The sequence below is a fragment of the Mesoplodon mirus genome (assembly GCF_964341445.2).
Source record: "Mesoplodon mirus genome assembly, chromosome: 4".
NCBI lineage: Eukaryota > Metazoa > Chordata > Mammalia > Artiodactyla > Ziphiidae > Mesoplodon > Mesoplodon mirus.
Genome location: NC_138979.1, coordinates 152,623,644 through 152,642,369, shown reverse-complemented (window position 1 = coordinate 152,642,369; position 18,726 = coordinate 152,623,644). Strand labels below are relative to the sequence as shown.

The window sequence follows — 18,726 nt, the reverse complement described above, 5'->3', positions numbered from 1 at the left end:
AGAAAGAACAAGCCTGAAATTGTTAGCTTGGAAGTGGAGGGGATAGTTCCTCTGGCAGTGAGGAGTATGATTATTTGATTTAATTAAATCAAATAAACAATGCCCAAAATAATAAAATAAAATTTCCCTAAGATGGTTCTGAGCAACTCTGTAATGTGCACCAACTAAACTCAGTTTTCAGTGTTAAAATGGACCAATGACTCTCTGAGCTGAACCACTCAATCTAAAACAGAAAAAAAAGTAAAGCAGAACTATAAAACTCTTCTTTTTATCAACATTTTCCACTATAAAGCTGGCCACATCATCATCTAATGATATAAAATTCTAGAAACTTTACAAAATTCCTCTTTTTAAAATTTATTTTTTGTTATCAAAGAGAATGTTCGGAAACATTGAGTACTAAAGAATCTGTTCATGGTATTGTTTTACAAAAGTTCCCAATGGAGTATGAATATTTTATTTTCTGTTGTATCCTTCACTTATTAATGATGAGGTGGATGAACTGGTACAATTACTCAAAAAAAAATTCCAGACAAAAACATCCATTCTCATTCTGAATCTGTTGACTGGAGTGAATTCAGTGGTTACAATACCACCACTGGCTAAGAATCAAGCTCCCCACAGGAGGGAGCTATTTGAGTCATCTCATTAGGTCACATAGGTCTCTCAGATATAGGCACCATGTTTGAAGTCTCACACAAAATGTCTGTGTCACTTAAATTACACAACGTGGCAGTGTTTGTTTCATGGGGACATAATCTTGAAAGAACGGGTCAAGTAGAAAACAACCTGTTTGTATGTTATACGTGAGTACATTATCAGACTGTGCATGGTTTTGAGGGCATGGTAGCCCTTGTTAAAGAGGAATTCCACCAATGAAGCATCTGTCAGATCCCAGCTGTCCTGGCGATGAGGGTGTTGACTCATTTAACCATGAGTTGTTAGGTTGGGGCCTTCTTCATCTACCGTTTGGCTCAAACGGTTTGAACTGAGTTTGGCTGTCTTTCTCATCCATCTAAGCTTTATTTCTCAGCCTCAGGATATGTGGGGTACTTGACTGTTTCTATCTTCTCTCGAACTTTGTAGGAGGGATATAGGCCCGTCCTTCCCAGTTTTCTGTTGACACCTTTAGAATAGCCATCCCAATGATTTCCAGCCACACCAATGATATCTCCAGGTTCCATGGGGATTTCATCTGCAGTTCGAGGTTGGTGAGGATAAATGGCAATCTGGTTGTGGGCATTTTGCCCTCCAAAATAGTAGATGTCATCCAAAGAATGGAAGTTTGCAGAGGCATCGGGATGCAGTGTTTGCATGATTTCATAAGCAACTCGACAGACCTTGGGAAAGCACGGAAAAAATTTGGTTAGTATGTGTAAGGTCTCCTTCATAGCAATCCAAAAGCTCTTGGCCAAAGAGACTAGGCCTAGACTAGGACCAGGACTGAGAGAATGAGAAGCAGTGGATTCTAGTCACAGGTTTTCAGTCCATTTGCTCTCAGATGATGGTACAAGTCATTCTTCATTTCTGTGCTTGTATCTTTTTTTTTTAACATAAAAGATAATTACAATTAAGATCTCTCAGAGAAAAAAAAGTATGTGTATATATAGTGCAAAGTATTTTATGAATTCATAAATTCATATTTATTAAAATATAAAATTTTAATTTTAATAAAAATTTATTAAGAGCCACAGAGTGTTCCATGTTGGGCACTAGTGGTACAAAAACGAGTAAGACACAGTCTATGCCCTTGGTGAATTCAAGGTTCAGGATTAGAATCAGGATTATAAATACTTTACACAAATGCTGCTGCTTCCTTTCCTTCATTCAGTATTAATAAATCACATACTCTTTTCTTCTAATTTGGACTTGGTCTCAGAACCCTTCTCAACTGAAATTCATGTAATTACTGACAATCAACTATTGCCAAATGAGCTAAAATACATCTGCCACTTCTGTTCTAAAGTGTGATGTGTGTGATGTGTACACAGTAGCATCTAGATTGAAATCAGATGAACTAGGCTTTGGGGACAAGGCATCTACCTGATGCACTTAAGGCTACTTAAAAGATTCCTCTGTCCAAAAAATACCTCCCTTGGGCCTCCCTGGTGGCGCAGTGGTTGAGAGTCCGCCTGCCGATGCAGGGGATACGGGTTCGTGCCCCGGTCTGGGAGGATCCCATATGCCGCGGAGCAGCTGGGCCCGTGAGCCATGGCCGCTAAGCCTGTGCGTCCGGAGCCTGTGCTCCGCAACGGGAGAGGCCACAACAGTGAGAGGCCCGCGTACAGCAAAAAAACAACAACAACAACAACAAAAAAAACCTCCCATTCCAACTGGATGGCAGCTGGAATTCCACAATCTGAGCTTCATTCCTTGAGCTTCATACTTGGTGATAAACTATAACTATCTTAATGGAGGTATAACATTTTAAGCAATTAACAAATATATTCATTATAGAGTAAATGGGTTTCAGAAACTTTTCTAAGAACAGGTGAAGACCAAAGAGAGAATACTATCATTTTGCTTAGAAAATTCTTCCATTATACACTGTGAACACAGGACTCAACTCAGGTCAATTTTCCTACATCTCCAGTTGTAGTTACCTCCGTTAATGAAGTTTTATTGTCCCTACACCAATACTTCTGCACATATTTAAAATGATACTAATAGTAATTGTTAATCTGCTCAGTGGAGCAATTTCGGATTACCCAGCAGTTCTTTAAAACTTTGGCATTCATGATATCAAAAACTGAATTCTTAAATGTTATGAGCAAATGGAATCTGATTAGGTTAATCATCAACTTAACTCCTTAAAAAGTCTGAATTTTAGGAACCCGAGGGGCGGTTTTCACATGCTATATGTAATTTGTAAATGAAACTAAGTTTAGATAGTATTTTAAATTTTGCAGATAGGGACTAAAATACAAGGAGATCTGCCCAAATTCTAGTGCTAGAATTTCAACTAGACATGGAACCAAGAAAATAACTTTGCTTTCAAATTTGCTACTTCATCAACAAACTAATTTTATATTGGTACAATTGAGATCACTGGTAGAATACTGAAACTATAAAAAAATGAGGCTAAAAAAGATTTGGAACTTGAACTTCAAATTCAGCCAAAGGCCCACACAGCACAAGCAAAATCAAGTTAAGCCTTTGGAAAGAAACTAAATAATGAAAACAAAGCAGCTCCAATAATAGCAAAGTATAATAACAATGATAGAGGCATATTTACTGAGTTTTTTCTGTCAGACATTGTTTCTAGGTCTAAGTTAATTGTCAGCAGCCCCATAAAATTTTATCATGCTCGTTTTATGGATGTCAAAAGTCAGTTAAGGAATGAGCTCAAGGTTACACTACTATTAAGTGGCATATTCAGGTTTTGAACCCAGGCAGTCTGTGTATGCTTGTTAACTGCTAAGCATATTTTTTCTTGCAGATCCTATTCTCCATGTTCACATTTTAATAGCAGAAAGATATAACTTAAGGCCAAGGCTGGCCTTGGGAAAATCTGAGAGTCTTATATTCAGGCCCCCTCCACCGACTTTTCAATTATCCTGAGCCAGGGATGCAAGACCTTGTACTGTCTTTCGGATGACCACAATGCCCACCGTGGCAATGAACCCTAATGTGTTTCCTCCTTTCATTAATAAACTTCTCACTCTCATAAAAACAACACTGCCCTCAGTCCCATACCCTTAGGGACGTGCTTTCTTTTGGGGTAATCCTAATAATCAGTTTATGTTTTGGTATCAATAGCTGTTGATGTATTAGGCTGATGGATAACACATGTACTTTCTTTTTCTTTTTTTTTTTTTTTTTTGCGGTACGCCGGCCTCTCACCGCTGTGGCCTCTCCCGCTGCGGAGCACAGGCTCCGGATGCACAGGCCCAGCGGCCATGGCCCACGGGCCCAGCCACTCCGTGGCATGTGGGATCCCCTTGGACCGGGGCACAAACCCGTGTCCCCTGCATTGGCAGGCGGACCCTCAACCACTGCACCATCAGGGAAGCCCCACATGTACTTTCTTAAGCCAAAGAAATTACGAATGGTAGAACTTTCAGACACAGAGTGGACCAATATAAGACCCTTTCTCCTTCTCATAATAATGGCAATAGTGAGAGCAGCTGAGCTTACTGAGCACTGTTCTAATAGCTGCGCTTGCACACGTGCTTCCTCTCATCTCATTTAACTCTCACAACAACCCTATGAGTTGGTTACTGTTATTATTTATATTTTACAGCTGAAGAAACTATGCCAAAGAAAGATTGATTTCCAAAAAAAATGAATAAAGGAGCTAGTAAATGACAGAAATGTAATTAGAACTCTGTCTCTAAACCATACACTGAACTGCCTTGGGTTCTGAGGATAAGTACCTAGAACAGTGCCTGCCACAGAGTAGCCACTCAGTAAGTACCTTCTGAATGAATACTGCTCCATGCATAATACCAGTCCAGCAGTGGAGATGCAAGTCCACTGGTGATATTTAATCCTTAAGATCCATATATAACATTCTGAGTAATTAAAAATTTTTCCCTATATTAACCATGGGGCAATTTACTGCAAAGGGCTAGAAAGATTACTATAGTGTCAACGTTTGCATTTAATCACCCTAGGCTTCCTCTCTGGGCTTAACAAATCCAAATCACGCGACAGGTAAATGAGGTCTTTCAGTTGATGTCAATACTCAGGTTTGAAACTTGACAGGTAGCATGATTGAGAGGGGTAGTCTATGGTTTGCAAAGCAGTGTTTGGCCACACATATGTTTTATTTCATTTGCTGTTGATGTGGCACTATATCATTTTTAGAACACTACTAAGCACACAGTAGTAAGTAAGAGCAAAAATCCTGCCAAAGGATAAAACATAGATATGACTGTATTTAAAAAAAAAAAATTAAAGAGTGGAGGAAGGTCCATTAGTTTGAATTTTATCCCTGAGTAACAACCAGCTGAGCTTTGCATGAGCCTCCAAAGCTTTCTCAGAGCAGATGGGATCTTGGTTTTTTGTCAAAATTGACAGGGCCAGAAGGATCTCCTACTGTGAGAAGTTGGAAGTGGGCTCTTGTCTCACTGCGTGAGGCTGGGATATCTGTGCACTTTTACTGTAAACTGCTTTGTTTTGCTATTCAATGAGAGAGCAGTATCCACTGTCGCTTCATGAACCATATCTCAGTGGAAATTCCTATCGAGAGCCATCTGTCTAGAATAAAATGAATGTAGTATCTGGTTTCTCCCTCTGGGCTTTCCAAAATCTGATTCAAAACGTGATGAGGCCAGTTGTGTTGTGTGTGGATTTGGAATGAAACAACAGAGAACGCCAGGAGAATGTCATATTAAGTGCCACAAAGGGAAGTGTCTCAGGGGGAGGAAAAAAAAGTAACTTTGTCCTATGGTGATTTTAATGATTGAGAAACTAATGAACAATGTTGACTGTTCCTTAAAAAATGTTGATTACCCATAGTCTTTAAAATGGACATCTACAAACCATTTTTGTAAATCAGATTCCAGAGTTATAAAACCTGATTCTAAAACTTGATAAACAATATTTTAAAAAAGAAAACCTTTCTGATACTTTGCCCTTCTACAACTGAGTGAGCTGTCAACTGCTGGAATTGGAACTCCAATTCCTTTGCTTCAGATTTTAGATGGTTTCATTAAATATGAAAGTAACTTAAATGACATAGTAGACGCTTAGGGCACAGGCAACTTCCAGTAACACAGAACAAGATTAGAGTATTTGGTAGAATAGTTTGGAATGCGATGCACTGCATAGCTTTCAAAACTTACTTGATGCTGTTGAGAAGTGTTAATATTGCCTCTAATTTTCAGACTAAATCCTGAAGATTGTTTTCTTCAATTTATGAGGCTTTTAGGACAAACTTGGCTATGAGAAACAGCTCTGATGAAGGAATTCAGAAAACTGAGTGCAAGAATAGTAACAAAATTAGAGAGGAGAGTCATATTCTTGGCTTTTAAAAACTTTTCACTTAAGGAGAGAATTCCCAGACCTCACTTGTGGATATAAAACCAAGAATGATTAGAAGCCCTAAGACTGAGAAGAATGGGTCCAAAACCTTATAAAGGATCCTGATTAAGGTGCCATGACATTTGTGCCTACAGTTTCTCAAACATCAATCAGGCCTTGCAATTTCCTTCTAACAATACATTTCATTCTTCCAGTATTGTCTACAATAGCACATGGTCAGCAGATAAACTCTTTCTCACTATTGTCATATAGCATAAAAGTCCTCAAAGGGTAGTATACAGGAGACAGAAAGTTTACATGACTGAAACTTCAGGATTGTCAAAACATTATGAAAAAGATACTAAACTTTTATCCCTTCTAACCATCTCTTGAAATGAGATTATCATCGAGCAAAGTTTGAAAGTTGGTTGTCCATGTTTTATTCTGGGCTGAGATTTGGTTCTCAATGTTTTATTCGCTTATCACCCTTCTGGATGTAAGGCTTTAGTCTTCTTCTGTTTTCTGCAGGAAAGTCTGCAGATTAATTTCCCTAAAGTCAAAACAGACACAAGTTTACCTGCATTTGCTAAAGCAAATACTATTACTTATCACTCACCCTTTGGGAATGAAGAGCTTTTGTTTCTGAAAATTCATATTATATGGTGACGCTCTCTTTCAATAAGCTAAATAAAATAGAGTTAAGGTGGTACCTTGGCACAGGAATTAATATGCCGAATGTTACTGGTTATTATTCTTTATGAAGAATTGTTACACACATCCAATGCACACAATGACTATGTGGAACCTAAGCATCACCCATGACCATAAGCAGAGGTAATGGAGTCCTTGAACAGCATATTCCATATTCCTTCTAAAATGTGAGATCATATAGTCTGAAATGGGGCCACGTGAAAAAAATCGTTAAAATAAATACTGTAGAGTCTAACAGGCAAAGATATACCTATACCTATTCCTTTATAAATAATAATAGCAGCTAACATTGCATTTAACATATTGCTGAGTACTATTCTCAGTGCTTTACATATAATATATCTTTAATCCTCACAAAAACTTTATGCAGTAGGTATTATTGTTATTACCGTTTTCACAGGGAGGGGGGAAAATGTCAGTGATAGGCTAAGCAATTTGTTCAAACGCCACAGAGTCACTAAGTGGTCAAAGTTGTATTTAAACCCAGGTAGTCTGACTCTAGAGTCCACAATGCCTCATTCTTGTTCTCTGTCTCATGAAGTCAACGGCTTGTTACCTTGATGTCATCAGTGACGTTTTCTCAAACTCCACTGCTACTGCTGATGAGACATTTTGGGGGCATTCTTCAAACGATTCCGATTTTGGTTTATGGCAATTTTGGTTTGGTTTATGCTACAAGCCACCAACCAACTCGGTCACACCACAAAAATATTAAACTGTACCAAATGCCTTTTTACTAAAAATATTTTCAAAAAATACTGGGGTGCAGGACTTCCCTGGTGGCACAGTGGTTAAGAATCCGCCTGCCAATGCAGGGGACACGGGTTCGAGCCCTGGTCCAGGAAGATCTTATATGCCATGGAGCAACTAAGCCCGTGCACCACAACTACTGAGCCCACGTGCCACAGCTACTGAAGCCCGCATGCCTAGAGCCCATGCTCTGCAACTAGAGAAGCCACCGCAATGAGAAGCCTGTGCCCTGCAACAAAGAGTAGACCCTGCTTGTCGCAACTAGAGAAAGCCCGCACGCAGCAATGAAGACCCAATGCAGCCAAAACCAAAAAACCAAAAAACAAACAAAAAAACTGGGGTGCAAGGAAGCCCAAAGATTAATCACTGAATGTGGAATTATTCCACAGTCTCAAATGCTACAGCTGTTAGTCACCAAGAAAGGAGGTGCTCGCATTTAGCAAACTGCTACTCACTATATAAATGTAAGGTATTTTTTACTGTTAAACTTTTATTCTGAGCCCTAACATGTTTTGAGGTATTCAAGTCTATCTTGGGACACAAAATATTGGTTTAAATGATCAGAGTTATTTTGGATGAACTTTGACTTGCCAAGAGTTTTTAGGAACAATATAATATCTAATCACAAATCTTATTCCTTTGGACACAACCAGACCTCTCATTACTACGCTTTCTTCATATAAACTGTTTCTCTGGATCTGAGGTCTGAAGAAGACACAGAGGTTGATATTATGCATAAAATAGAACAAAGTAGTGTGAACAATATGCTCTTCAAACCTGGACAGGTTTCCAGTATCATGAAGTGACAGAGGTCCTGACTTCTGGGTCAAAACTAGACTTATGAGGCTATGAGGATCAAAAATTCTACAGCACATCCTTGAAAAGGGAAAAAAACCAAAAGATTTTCTTTCCAGAATGAGTCTAATGGCATTATTAAGGAGAGCTGGACAAAGGAAAGCAAAACATAGAGCACGTCCTTGTAAGTCTCAGTGTCTACCTCCATGTAAGGTTGGTAAATGTTTAGACATGTATATATTTATTTACTTTTAAAGCTTTAAAACTAGAGCAGTGGTTCTCACAAGGGTGATTTTACCCTCCCACTCCCCCCACCTGGGACATGTGGCAATGTCTGGAGACACTGTTGGCTGTCACAACTTGAGGTGAGGGTCTACTGGCCACGGACGCTGCTAAGCATCCTATAATGCACAAGACAGCACCTCACAACAACTTATCCAGCCCCAAATGCCAACGGTGCCAGGTTGAGAAACCCTGGACAAAAGGAATAGACTTTAGGAAGGCCTAAAATCTAGACCTACAGAGGAGGTGGTACATCTGGGAAAGTGACTCTTGATTCAATCATTGTAACAATAAGCATTCGAAAATGTGTTATTTGCACCTGTTGATCACGTAGGCACATAGCCAGATTCTCAAAAGCAGTTGAGAGGGACTAGGTAGTTACAACTCCTCCCCCCATCCCACCCCCTTATCAAAGATAGGATCCTCACCCCAATTAGGGAGAATATCAGCTATGGATGCCTTCATGTTTTCCCTCTGATGAGGACCTATTGCCATGTGACTCCTGTTCTGTGTAGCTGTCTTTGCGTCTTGAGTTGTATTCTTATGCCACATTGAAGGAACTCATACAGGCTTTGCTGGGATAAGTATCTTTCCAACAATCATGTCACCATACCATTGTGAGAGTGTGCATTGTCACATAATAAAAATCTGTCCATTTCTTTGTACTCTCTGCAGTATATTCCCATGTAAATGATGTGGCTTTCCTTTTCACACTTTCTTTTCTCTGCTTCTTCTAAGCTTTCAGGCATATATTTATCTTACATGGTTTATATTTCTTTGTAATTATTCTCTGGTTATTTCATGTGGATATTTTGCTCACTAGATTCTGGACCAGGGTAAGAGCTGTATCTTCGATCTCCTTTGAAATTCCCTCTACACCTAGTATAGGTCTGAGCACAAACAATCATTTAACAGATTGTTGAACAAACTAACCAATAATATGCACATAAATGAGACAGTTGAATAAAATCTACAATAAATCTTTCTATGCTGATATTCCACTGGGCATATAAGGCTGATTGGAGCACTCATAAAAACACACACACCAAACCAACAACATATTAAATATCTATAACAATAAACTCAAAGAATGATTATAATATGGTATTGCTTAAATATAATGTACAGTTTCTTGCTTGGTAGAAATGTTAAAAGGACTTGAAAGAGGAATTACATTTACTCTTTCTTATTTTCTATAAAGCAATCAAGTGAGGCAAAATGCTGAGCATTTAAGCCTCTCAGTATCAGTGCACTGATGTGTAGAAATGGATGGACTCTGGTTACATACTGATTGTATGCAAAATCAGAAAGTATTAAGTAAACTTAATTACTTGCTGTTTCTGTTAAATGTTGTGAATAAGCCAAGTACTTTTAAACAACCCCAGTAGCTGGCTTCAGTAGATTTGTATTCAATAATTGCTTGCAAACAATTAAATATTCAGTGCACTCAAATAGCTATGTTTTCTGGAATCTTCTCATTCTTTCACAAAAGGGATCATTCCCCAATATTAAAAAAATTGTACCTGAGTCATGAAAACTAACATTTTTTAAAAATCCAAGAACTTCCTGACCCAATATAACCAAAGAGTATTGATCACTTAAAAATGCTTACCTGGGATGAAAAAGTACACACTAGGAAGTCTGCCTGGGAGAGAAAGTGTATATCCAGGATCACACCTCGAAGTGAATTTTCTGTGTATCGATTATGTAGTCCAGCTGACCAAGAGATAGAGTTATCACTAATAAATTCATAACTGGGGTACCTGAAAAAAGAAATAAATTTATACAAACTCACTGAACTCATAGAATTCTGTCAGGAAATAGTATCCTATCAGCAGGAGGTAGCCAGCTCCTTTAACCAAGAGTACCCTTCTTTCTGACAGTAAGGAAAGCTTTAATTCTGGCATTCAATAGAGTAGCTGACAAAGCATCTTTGAATCCATTGATGGGGCAGAAACCATTCTGGGGTGTCCTGTATGTTAAAAGTTATTGGCACGACATATAAAATACACATATGCACCAGAATGTCCCTTTCAATTCATGAAAGAATTGAAAACAGAAAGCTCTTTATTTTCATCGTAATAAGTGACCTTGAAGAGGTTTTTCAACCTGCTTTCATATTTTTTTCACACAGACACATTTTCATTTTATGCATTCCTTTCCCACTTTTATCCTTAAGCATATATCTTTTTAAAAATATAATTTATACATTGTTTTTTCTTCTTCCAGTTTTATTGAGGTATAGTTTTTTTTTCTTTTTGCGGTATGCGGGCCTCTCACTGTTGTGGCCTCTCCCGTTGCGGAGCACAGGCTCCGGATGCGCAGGCCCAGCGGCCATGGCTCACGGGCCCAGCCGCTCCGCGGCATATGGGATCCTCCCAGACCGGGGCACGAACCCGTATCCCCTGCATCGGCAGGCGGACTCTCAACCACTGCGCCACCAGGGAGGCCCGAGGTATAGTTTTTTAAAAGATCTATTATTTTATTTGTTTTTGGTTGCATCAGGTCTTAGTTGCGGCATGCGGGATCTTCGCTGAGGCATATGGGATCTTTCATTGCAGTGCACAGACTTCTCTCTAGTTGTGGCCTACAGGCTGCAGAGCGCGTGGGCTCTGTAGTTGTGGCGTGTGGGTTCCAGAGCACATGGGCTCTGTAGTTTGCAGCACGTGGGCTCTCTAGCTGAGGCACATGAGCTCAGTAGTTATGGCGTGCAGGCCTAGTTGCTCCGTGTCATGTGGGATCCCAGTTCCCTGACCACGGATTGAACCCACATCCCCTGCATTGTAAGGCAGATTCTTTACCACTGGACCACCAGAGAAGTCCTGATCATACAGTGCTGTATGAGATATAATTGACATACAGCACTGTATAAGTTTAAGGCACAATGATCTGACTTACACACATCATGAAATGGTTACCACAATAAGTTTAGTGAACTTCCATCATCTCATTACAGACAAAATTTTTAAAAAAGGAAAAAAAAATTTTCCTTGTGATGAAAACTCTTAGGATTTAGTCTCTTAACAACTTTTGGTTGCTGTGGCTAGGACTTTCAATACCATGTTGAATAAATGTGGTGAGACTGGGCATCTTTGTCTTCTTCCTGATTTTAGAGGAAAATCTTTCAGCTTTTCACGGTTGAGTATTATGTTAGCTGTTAGTCTGTGATATCTTATGGCCTTTGTTATGTTGAGGTATGTTTCCTCTACACTCACTTAGTTGAGAGTTTTATTATAAATGAATATAGAATTTTGTCAAAAGCTTTTTCTGCAACTATTGAGATGATCATATGATTTTTAACCTTTGTTTTGTTAATGTGGTGTATCACATTGATTGATTTGCAAATATTGAACTATCCTTGCATCTACTTGATCATGGTATATGATCCTTTTAATGTACTGCTGGATTCGGTTTGCTAATATTTTGTTAAGGATTTTTGTATCTCATCAATGATATCGGCCTGTAAGTTTCTCTTTTTGTGGCGTCTTTGTCTGGTTTTGGAATTGGGGTGATGTTGGCCTTGTAGAATGAGTTCAGAATTGTTCCATCTTCAATATTTTGGAATAGTTTGAGAAGCATAGGCATGAACTCTCCTTTAAATATTTTATAAAATTCGCCTGTGAAGCCATCTGGTCCTGGATTTTTGTTTGTTGGAAGTTTTTTGATCAATCTTGATTCAACTCCATTACTGGTAATTGGTTTATTAATATTTTCTATTTCTTCCTAATTTAGTCTTGGGACACTGAAATTTTCTAGGAATTTATCCATTTCTTCTAGGTTGTCCATTTACTCACATATAGTCGTTTGCAGTAATCCCTTTTGATCCTTTGATTTCTGTGGTGTTGGCTATAACATCTCTTTTTTCATTTCTGATTTTATTCATTTGGGTCCTCTCTCTTTTTTCTTGATGAGTCTGGCTAAATGTTTATCAATTTGTTTACCTTTTCAAAGAAACAGCTCTTAGTCTCATTGATCTTTTCTATTGTTTTAAATGTCTATTTCACTTATTTCTGCTCTGATGTTTATCATTTCTTTCCTTCTACTAATTTTGGGCTTTGTTCTTCTTTTTCTAGTTCCTATAGGTGTAAGGGTGGGTTGTGTGTGTGTGTATAATTATTTTAAGTGGATCTGAAGTTTGAACACATTCTAACAACTTCACAGTTTTATTCCTGTCTTCCCCTGCCCACATTTAATGTTTTTTTGATATCATATTTTATATCTTTTTGTTTTGTGTATTCCTTAACCATGTATTGTGGATATAGATAATTTACTACTTGTCTTTCAAGTTTCCTACTAGCTTTACAAGTGGCTGATCTACTACCTTTACTGTATGTTTGCTTTTACCAATGAGATGTTTCCTTTCATAATTTTCATATTTCTAGTTATGGTCTTTTCTTTTATGCTTAGGGAAGTCCCTGTAACATTTCTTGTAAAGCCTGTTTAGTGGTGCTGAACAATTTTAGCTTTTGCTTGTCTGTAAAACTCTTTCTCTCTCTTTCAAATTCGAATGGTAGCCTTGTAGGGTAAAGTATTCTTGGTTGTAGGTTTTTTCCTTTCATCACTTTGAATATATCATGACACTCTCTTCTGTCCTGCAAAGTTTCTGCTGAAAAGTCAACTGACAGTCTTATGGGAGTTCCCTTGTACATAACTAGTTGCTTTTCTCTTGCTGCTTTTAAGATTCTCTCTTTATCTTTATTTTTTGTCATTTTAATTACAATGTGTCTTGGTGTAGACCTCTTTGGGTTGATCTTGTTTGGAACTTTCTGTGCTCCCTGGACCTGGATGTCTGTTTCCTTTCCCAGGTTAGGGAAATTTTTGGCTATTCTTGTTTTAAATAAGTTCCCTGCCCCTTTCTCTCTCTCTTTTCCCTAAGAGATCCCTATAATGTAAATGCTGGTATGCTTTTGTTGTCCCAGAGGTCTCTTAAACTGTCCACACTTTTTAAATTCTTCTCTTTTTTTTTGTTCAGCTTGGGTGATTTCCACTACTCTGTCTTCCAGTTTGTTGATATGTTCTTCTGTATCATTTAATCTACTGTTGGTTCCTTCTAGTGTATTTTTTACTTCAATTATTGCATTCTTCAGCTCTGTTTGGTTCTTCTTTACCCTTTCTAACTCTTTGTTAAGTCTGCCACTGTGTTCATCAATTTTTCTCCCAAGTTCATTCAGCATCTTTATGATCATTACCTTGAACCCTTTATTGGGTAGATTGCTCATCTCCACTTTGCTTAGCTCTTCTTCTGGGGTTTTTTCCTTCATTTGAAACACGTTCCTTTGTCACCTCATTTTGCCTAATTCTCTGTGTTTATTTGTATGTATTAGGCAAGTCCGTTATGTTTCTCGTTCTTGGAGAAGTGACCTTATGTAAGAGATGTCCTATGGGGCCCAGCTACATACTCCCCTCTGGTCACCAGAGCTATATAATCTAAGGGTGCCTTGTATGTGGGCTGAGTGGGCACTTCTGTTGTGGTGGGGTCAACTACTGTGGGCATGCTGGTAGGTAGGGCTAGTTCCCAGCCCGGTTGGCTGCCAGGCCCTACCTCATGTGGAGGCTGCTAGCTTCTGGTAGGTGGGTCTGGGTCCTGACACAGCTGCCTACATGGCCTGGTAAGTCCCAGGGCTGGTGCCAGCCCACTGGTGGCTTGGGCTGGGTCCTGGTGTGCCTGGTTGCAGGCCCGCAAGTCCTAGGGTTGGTCATGTGTTGCTGGTGGGCAGTGCTGGGTCCCAGCATGGCTGGCTGTGGGGTTTGGGGATCCAAGTACTGGTGCTGATCAACTAGTGGGAGTGTAAGCCCCTGGTTCTAATAGGTTAGAAGGAGGACTCCAAAATGTTGTTTGCCAGCACCAGGGTCCCTGTGGTAGAATGAGCTCCCCACTGCCTGCTGCCAGTATATGTGTCCCCAGGGGGAGTCCCAGTTGCCTCCTACCTATCTAGGAGGCTCCAACCTGCTTTCAAATTTGGTCACTGAGCTTTTCCTTTAGAATATAAACATCATGATTAAACTTCATTTAAATTTTTAGTTTAGAATTTGTGATAACTGAGACTTGTCTCCCTTAACCCCCATAAGCACCATCTTAACAAATAACGGTGACAGAAAACCATTCTAATAAATTTATGAAAGCAAATTCCTTGTAGATGTCCACCAACTAATATTGTGGTAGTCGTGAGAAGATATGTGTTAAAAAATATTAAAACAGGATGTCTTTAAAAAGTCTACTATATGTTCAAATGATTCTACTCTGAATTAGAGGTTTAATTATACTCTAGTATAGAGTGAATAAATTTTCTCAGTGCATGAGACAGATCACAGTTAAGTTGTAAACTTTCAGAAGTTACATGCAAAGGTGATAGTCATTGTACCCAGTTTATATAATTTTTTAAGAATTAAATAAATTAAGCAATGTAAAGTGTTTAGAAGAGTATGTGACACGTAGTAAATGCTCAATAAATCATTAACTGTGATTGTTAAACATTCTTTCCCCAGATATTCACCTGGTTTTATCTCTTACTTTCCTCTTAGATCTCCGCTCAAATGCTGCCTTATTAGTGAGGAGTTTGGCAATCCCTATCCCTTTTACTTGCTTAATTTTTCTCCATGGCTCTTACTATCACTGAACATAATATATATTTACTGATTATTTACTGTCTGCATTCATTCCGCACCTCCATCATCCCTAACCAGAATGTAAGCTCTATAAAGAGAGGTATTTCATCTGCTTTGTTCACTCTATTATTCTCAGCACTTAGAAGAGAATCTGGAATATAGTACAAGGTCAATAAATATTTGTTGAAAGAATAATAGTTCCTATTTATAAGCCCTGAGGCAGCAGGAGTCAGCTTACATGTCTTTTTCCCAAACAGTATTTCCCAAAGGTCAGGACTATGCCTTATTTTCCTTTGCATCACAGCATCTAGCACTCCACACAATGCTATGTGGATGAATACATGAACAAGTTAGTGCTACCCATGTCTGGGACGTTTTCCTAATTCCCTAACAGCTGCTTCAGATTTCTCTTCATTCCACAACCTCCACGGCGTTTTCTCTCATAGCCTCTAGTAATGACTGTGAAGAAAAAGTCTCTGAGCACTGTTTCAGTGATTGGTATTCAGTGTTCAGATCCATTTGGCCTCATTATTTTCGACATTTTGCCCTCCTCAACTTTGAATCAGGGAGATGAAGGAAATGTCACATTTGTTCTGAAAAGAAAACCACCAAAAAAACTTTTAATGTGATTCCTGTGAAGAGGCAGATCCAGTCATGGGGCAGAAACAGAAACAAATAAATATGAAAAGGCTGGAGGGTGGAGGAGGGGGGGAATCGTTAAAACACACCAGTACAGGTTTTATCCTAGAATAAAGACTAACTCTGTCAGCATGGTTTGGGTGCTCAGTGAACCAAACACAAGAGGGATCCTTTTACTGAGAAGTGACGCGAACATCATGCCCTTCCTAACTTAAAGGCCTCTTCCTGGAACCAAACCAAAAGGTCACCTAAGTTCCTCAGGCCTTATCTCTATATGCAAAAGATAGCTTGATGAAGGATACTGAGTGTTGAAAAACAGAAACAAAGTGAATAATGAGGGAAGGAGATTTTGTACTTCCAATAATGAGCATGAAACTTTCCACACAAACATGCTTCTTTCTTGTCTTACGCCTACAAGTATGCCAGCAGAAGTCTTCCACTGTGAGGCTGCAGAGATTGGCAATGATTTTAAAAAATATTTTTTTCTTCTTCCATCTTGCAAAAGTTTATTTTTATATCAACCACAAAGGTGTAACTTGAAATTATAAACTAACATCAAATTTTCTTTTGTGAAGTCTTTCTCCAGACTGAGGGGGATACTCTTCTTCTTGACTTTACTACCTAGTATACAACTCCTTCAGGACAATTATATAATGACACTGATTATTTGTTACCTGTATATTGCCTTCAAGTTGGATACACCCTGAGATAAGGAGCCACATATTATCTTTTATTTCTTTGTGTATTCCTAATGCCCTGTAACTGTCTAGCATATTAGATGTAGTTCAAAAAAATAGTGAAGAACTTTACCACTATTGCTGATTCTTCATTTCACATGGCAACCAAATGCTTTACAACAACTTTTAAACAAATTTCTCTTACCTCTACTCATTTAAATGAACCTAATTTTAGGAAGAGCTTGTCCAGCATTTTTGATAAAGAGCAAACTAAGTATGTAAATATTTAATCTGAGAGATTTTTAATGGCTTGTTTTTTCTCCTGTTTCACTCCTAAACCCAGTCTCCACAATCTTAGAATACAATGCTGGATAGACAACTTTAATAGTTCTTACTTCTTAGACTGCCAAAGATTCTGTGATTTAAACACTCTAACAGTGAATTACCTAAGAGAGAGATCTCCACATTATCAGCAGCTGTCACAGTCACTAGGATGCTGGTGCTAAAATCTCCTGAATGAACTCAAGTCTTAATCTAGAGAGACCTGAGGTGTAATACTAAGCAACAAAGCATTAACTACCGGAGCCACATATATAAGCTAATCTTGACCCCTTTTACAAAGAATAAACTAGTCAGAAAAATGGTTTCTTCTCTAACTGTACGAATACTATGCCTCATTTAATTCTCCATCTCTTCACCCTCTTGAAGCAGAAAAGTCTTATAATCACCTTGGATTCTATATGCCTTGTTGAAAAATTAATTCATGCTTTGGTCTCCTAAAACAATAACAGAAGTTTTATGATTTGCTTAGGTATCAAAACCAATCCTGAGAGGTCAAAAGCAGAATTAATTCAGAGTGGAAAAAACATTTAAGTAAAATAATGAAGGAGAGAAATGGTATTTAAATTCCTGAGAAAGTCCTTAAAATGACTCAGAAAACCAAAGAATTTCCAAAGAGGAAAAAAATATGCACAAAATGCTATTGCTACATTTATAACAGAATATGGAGAAAAATGCTGCCTGGACTACCATGGGGAGAGGAGTTACTAGCTTCTGACCACACACACATACGCAAAAGAAAAAATCAAGTTTTACAATTCTTACAATCCAAGTAGATACTACTGCCATCTGTACTATAAGGGTTGCTTGGTGTAAAAATATCATGCTGTGCTATGGATCACAGCTGTAAAATATTCATATCCTTTTATCTAAATACTTCCAAGTCCAGAAATCTAGATTAACGAAATAATATGGATAATTTCAGGCATACCTCATAGCACTGGAAATTGGAAATAACCTGTCAAATATTAAAAGAATGGTCAAGTAAGCAAAGGCATTTCCATTCAGTGGATATGTAGTCACTAAAGAAAAAGATTTACAATAACTTTTTTTAGCAACCTGGGAAAAGGGATCTAGTGCTGTATTAAGTAAAAAAAGAGTTCAAATTATACAGAATATGATCAACTACAAAGATGTATAACTACATAAATGACTGAAGGGAATATGTTGATATTTAAATAGTTATTGCCACTGAGTAATGAGACTGTGGGTAATATTTTTTCCTTGCTTGTATAGTTACCAACTCCATATTTTCTAATGAGCATGAATTATTTTGCCAATCAAGGGAAAAACTTATGTTGCATTCAAGAACAAGTAAAAGAGTAAATAAAGTAATATTTTAACATTTTTTCCACTAAGCTACAAATTCAGTCTGATATTTTAAAATGAAGGACTAAGATTAACTATTTCTACTTTGTTTCTCTCTAATAGGTCTGTACTATCAAACTAGAAAAATATCTGTGAAATTTTTTTCTTGTTTTATGTCCAAATGTTCATTTAATCCCTAACTCTATACTTAAACAAGAATTATAACTATATAACTTGGCTTATATTTGGCTGATGAATTTCTTGGTCTTTTGTTTGTTTGTCTGTGTGCATGCACACCTGCGTGTGTGTGTGTGTGAGAGAGAGAGAGAGAGTGTCTGTGTGTATAATCAATAGAGGGAGCCTTAAAGAAAAAGCAATTTATATCAGGTTAATTTAGATTCTTATGAGGTAGAAATAGGGTTTAAATGATTATCCAATGATATGGATAAATACCTGCATTATAGTATTCATTCCAGATTTGTTTTTCTTCCCAACCCCCGTTTGTGACATAAAAGAGGGATTGAGAAATAAATTAAAAGTCAAAAAGGTCAAATGATAATTGCTAATAAAATGTTTTCAAATAGATAGGACTGAAATGAACATAATTCAATACTTACCAGGCACTTACTAGAACTAGGTACAGTTTCTAAAG

General features: G+C 38.0%; 1 protein-coding gene across 2 annotated transcripts in view; it reads right to left on the bottom strand.

Moving 5' to 3' along the window:
• Positions 1-347: 347 nt before the first annotated feature.
• FUT8 (fucosyltransferase 8) overlaps positions 348-18,726 on the bottom strand; it is a 335,016-nt gene continuing 316,637 nt past the window's right edge. For both annotated transcript variants that reach the window (XM_082620187.1, XM_082620188.1), the window contains 2 exons: positions 10,118-10,268; positions 348-1,340 (listed from right to left, as the gene is read on the bottom strand). In XM_082620187.1, coding sequence (XP_082476313.1) covers positions 1,023-1,340; positions 10,118-10,268 — 469 coding nt within the window. In that variant the 3' untranslated portion in view covers positions 348-1,022. The remainder of the gene's footprint in view (positions 1,341-10,117; positions 10,269-18,726) is intronic.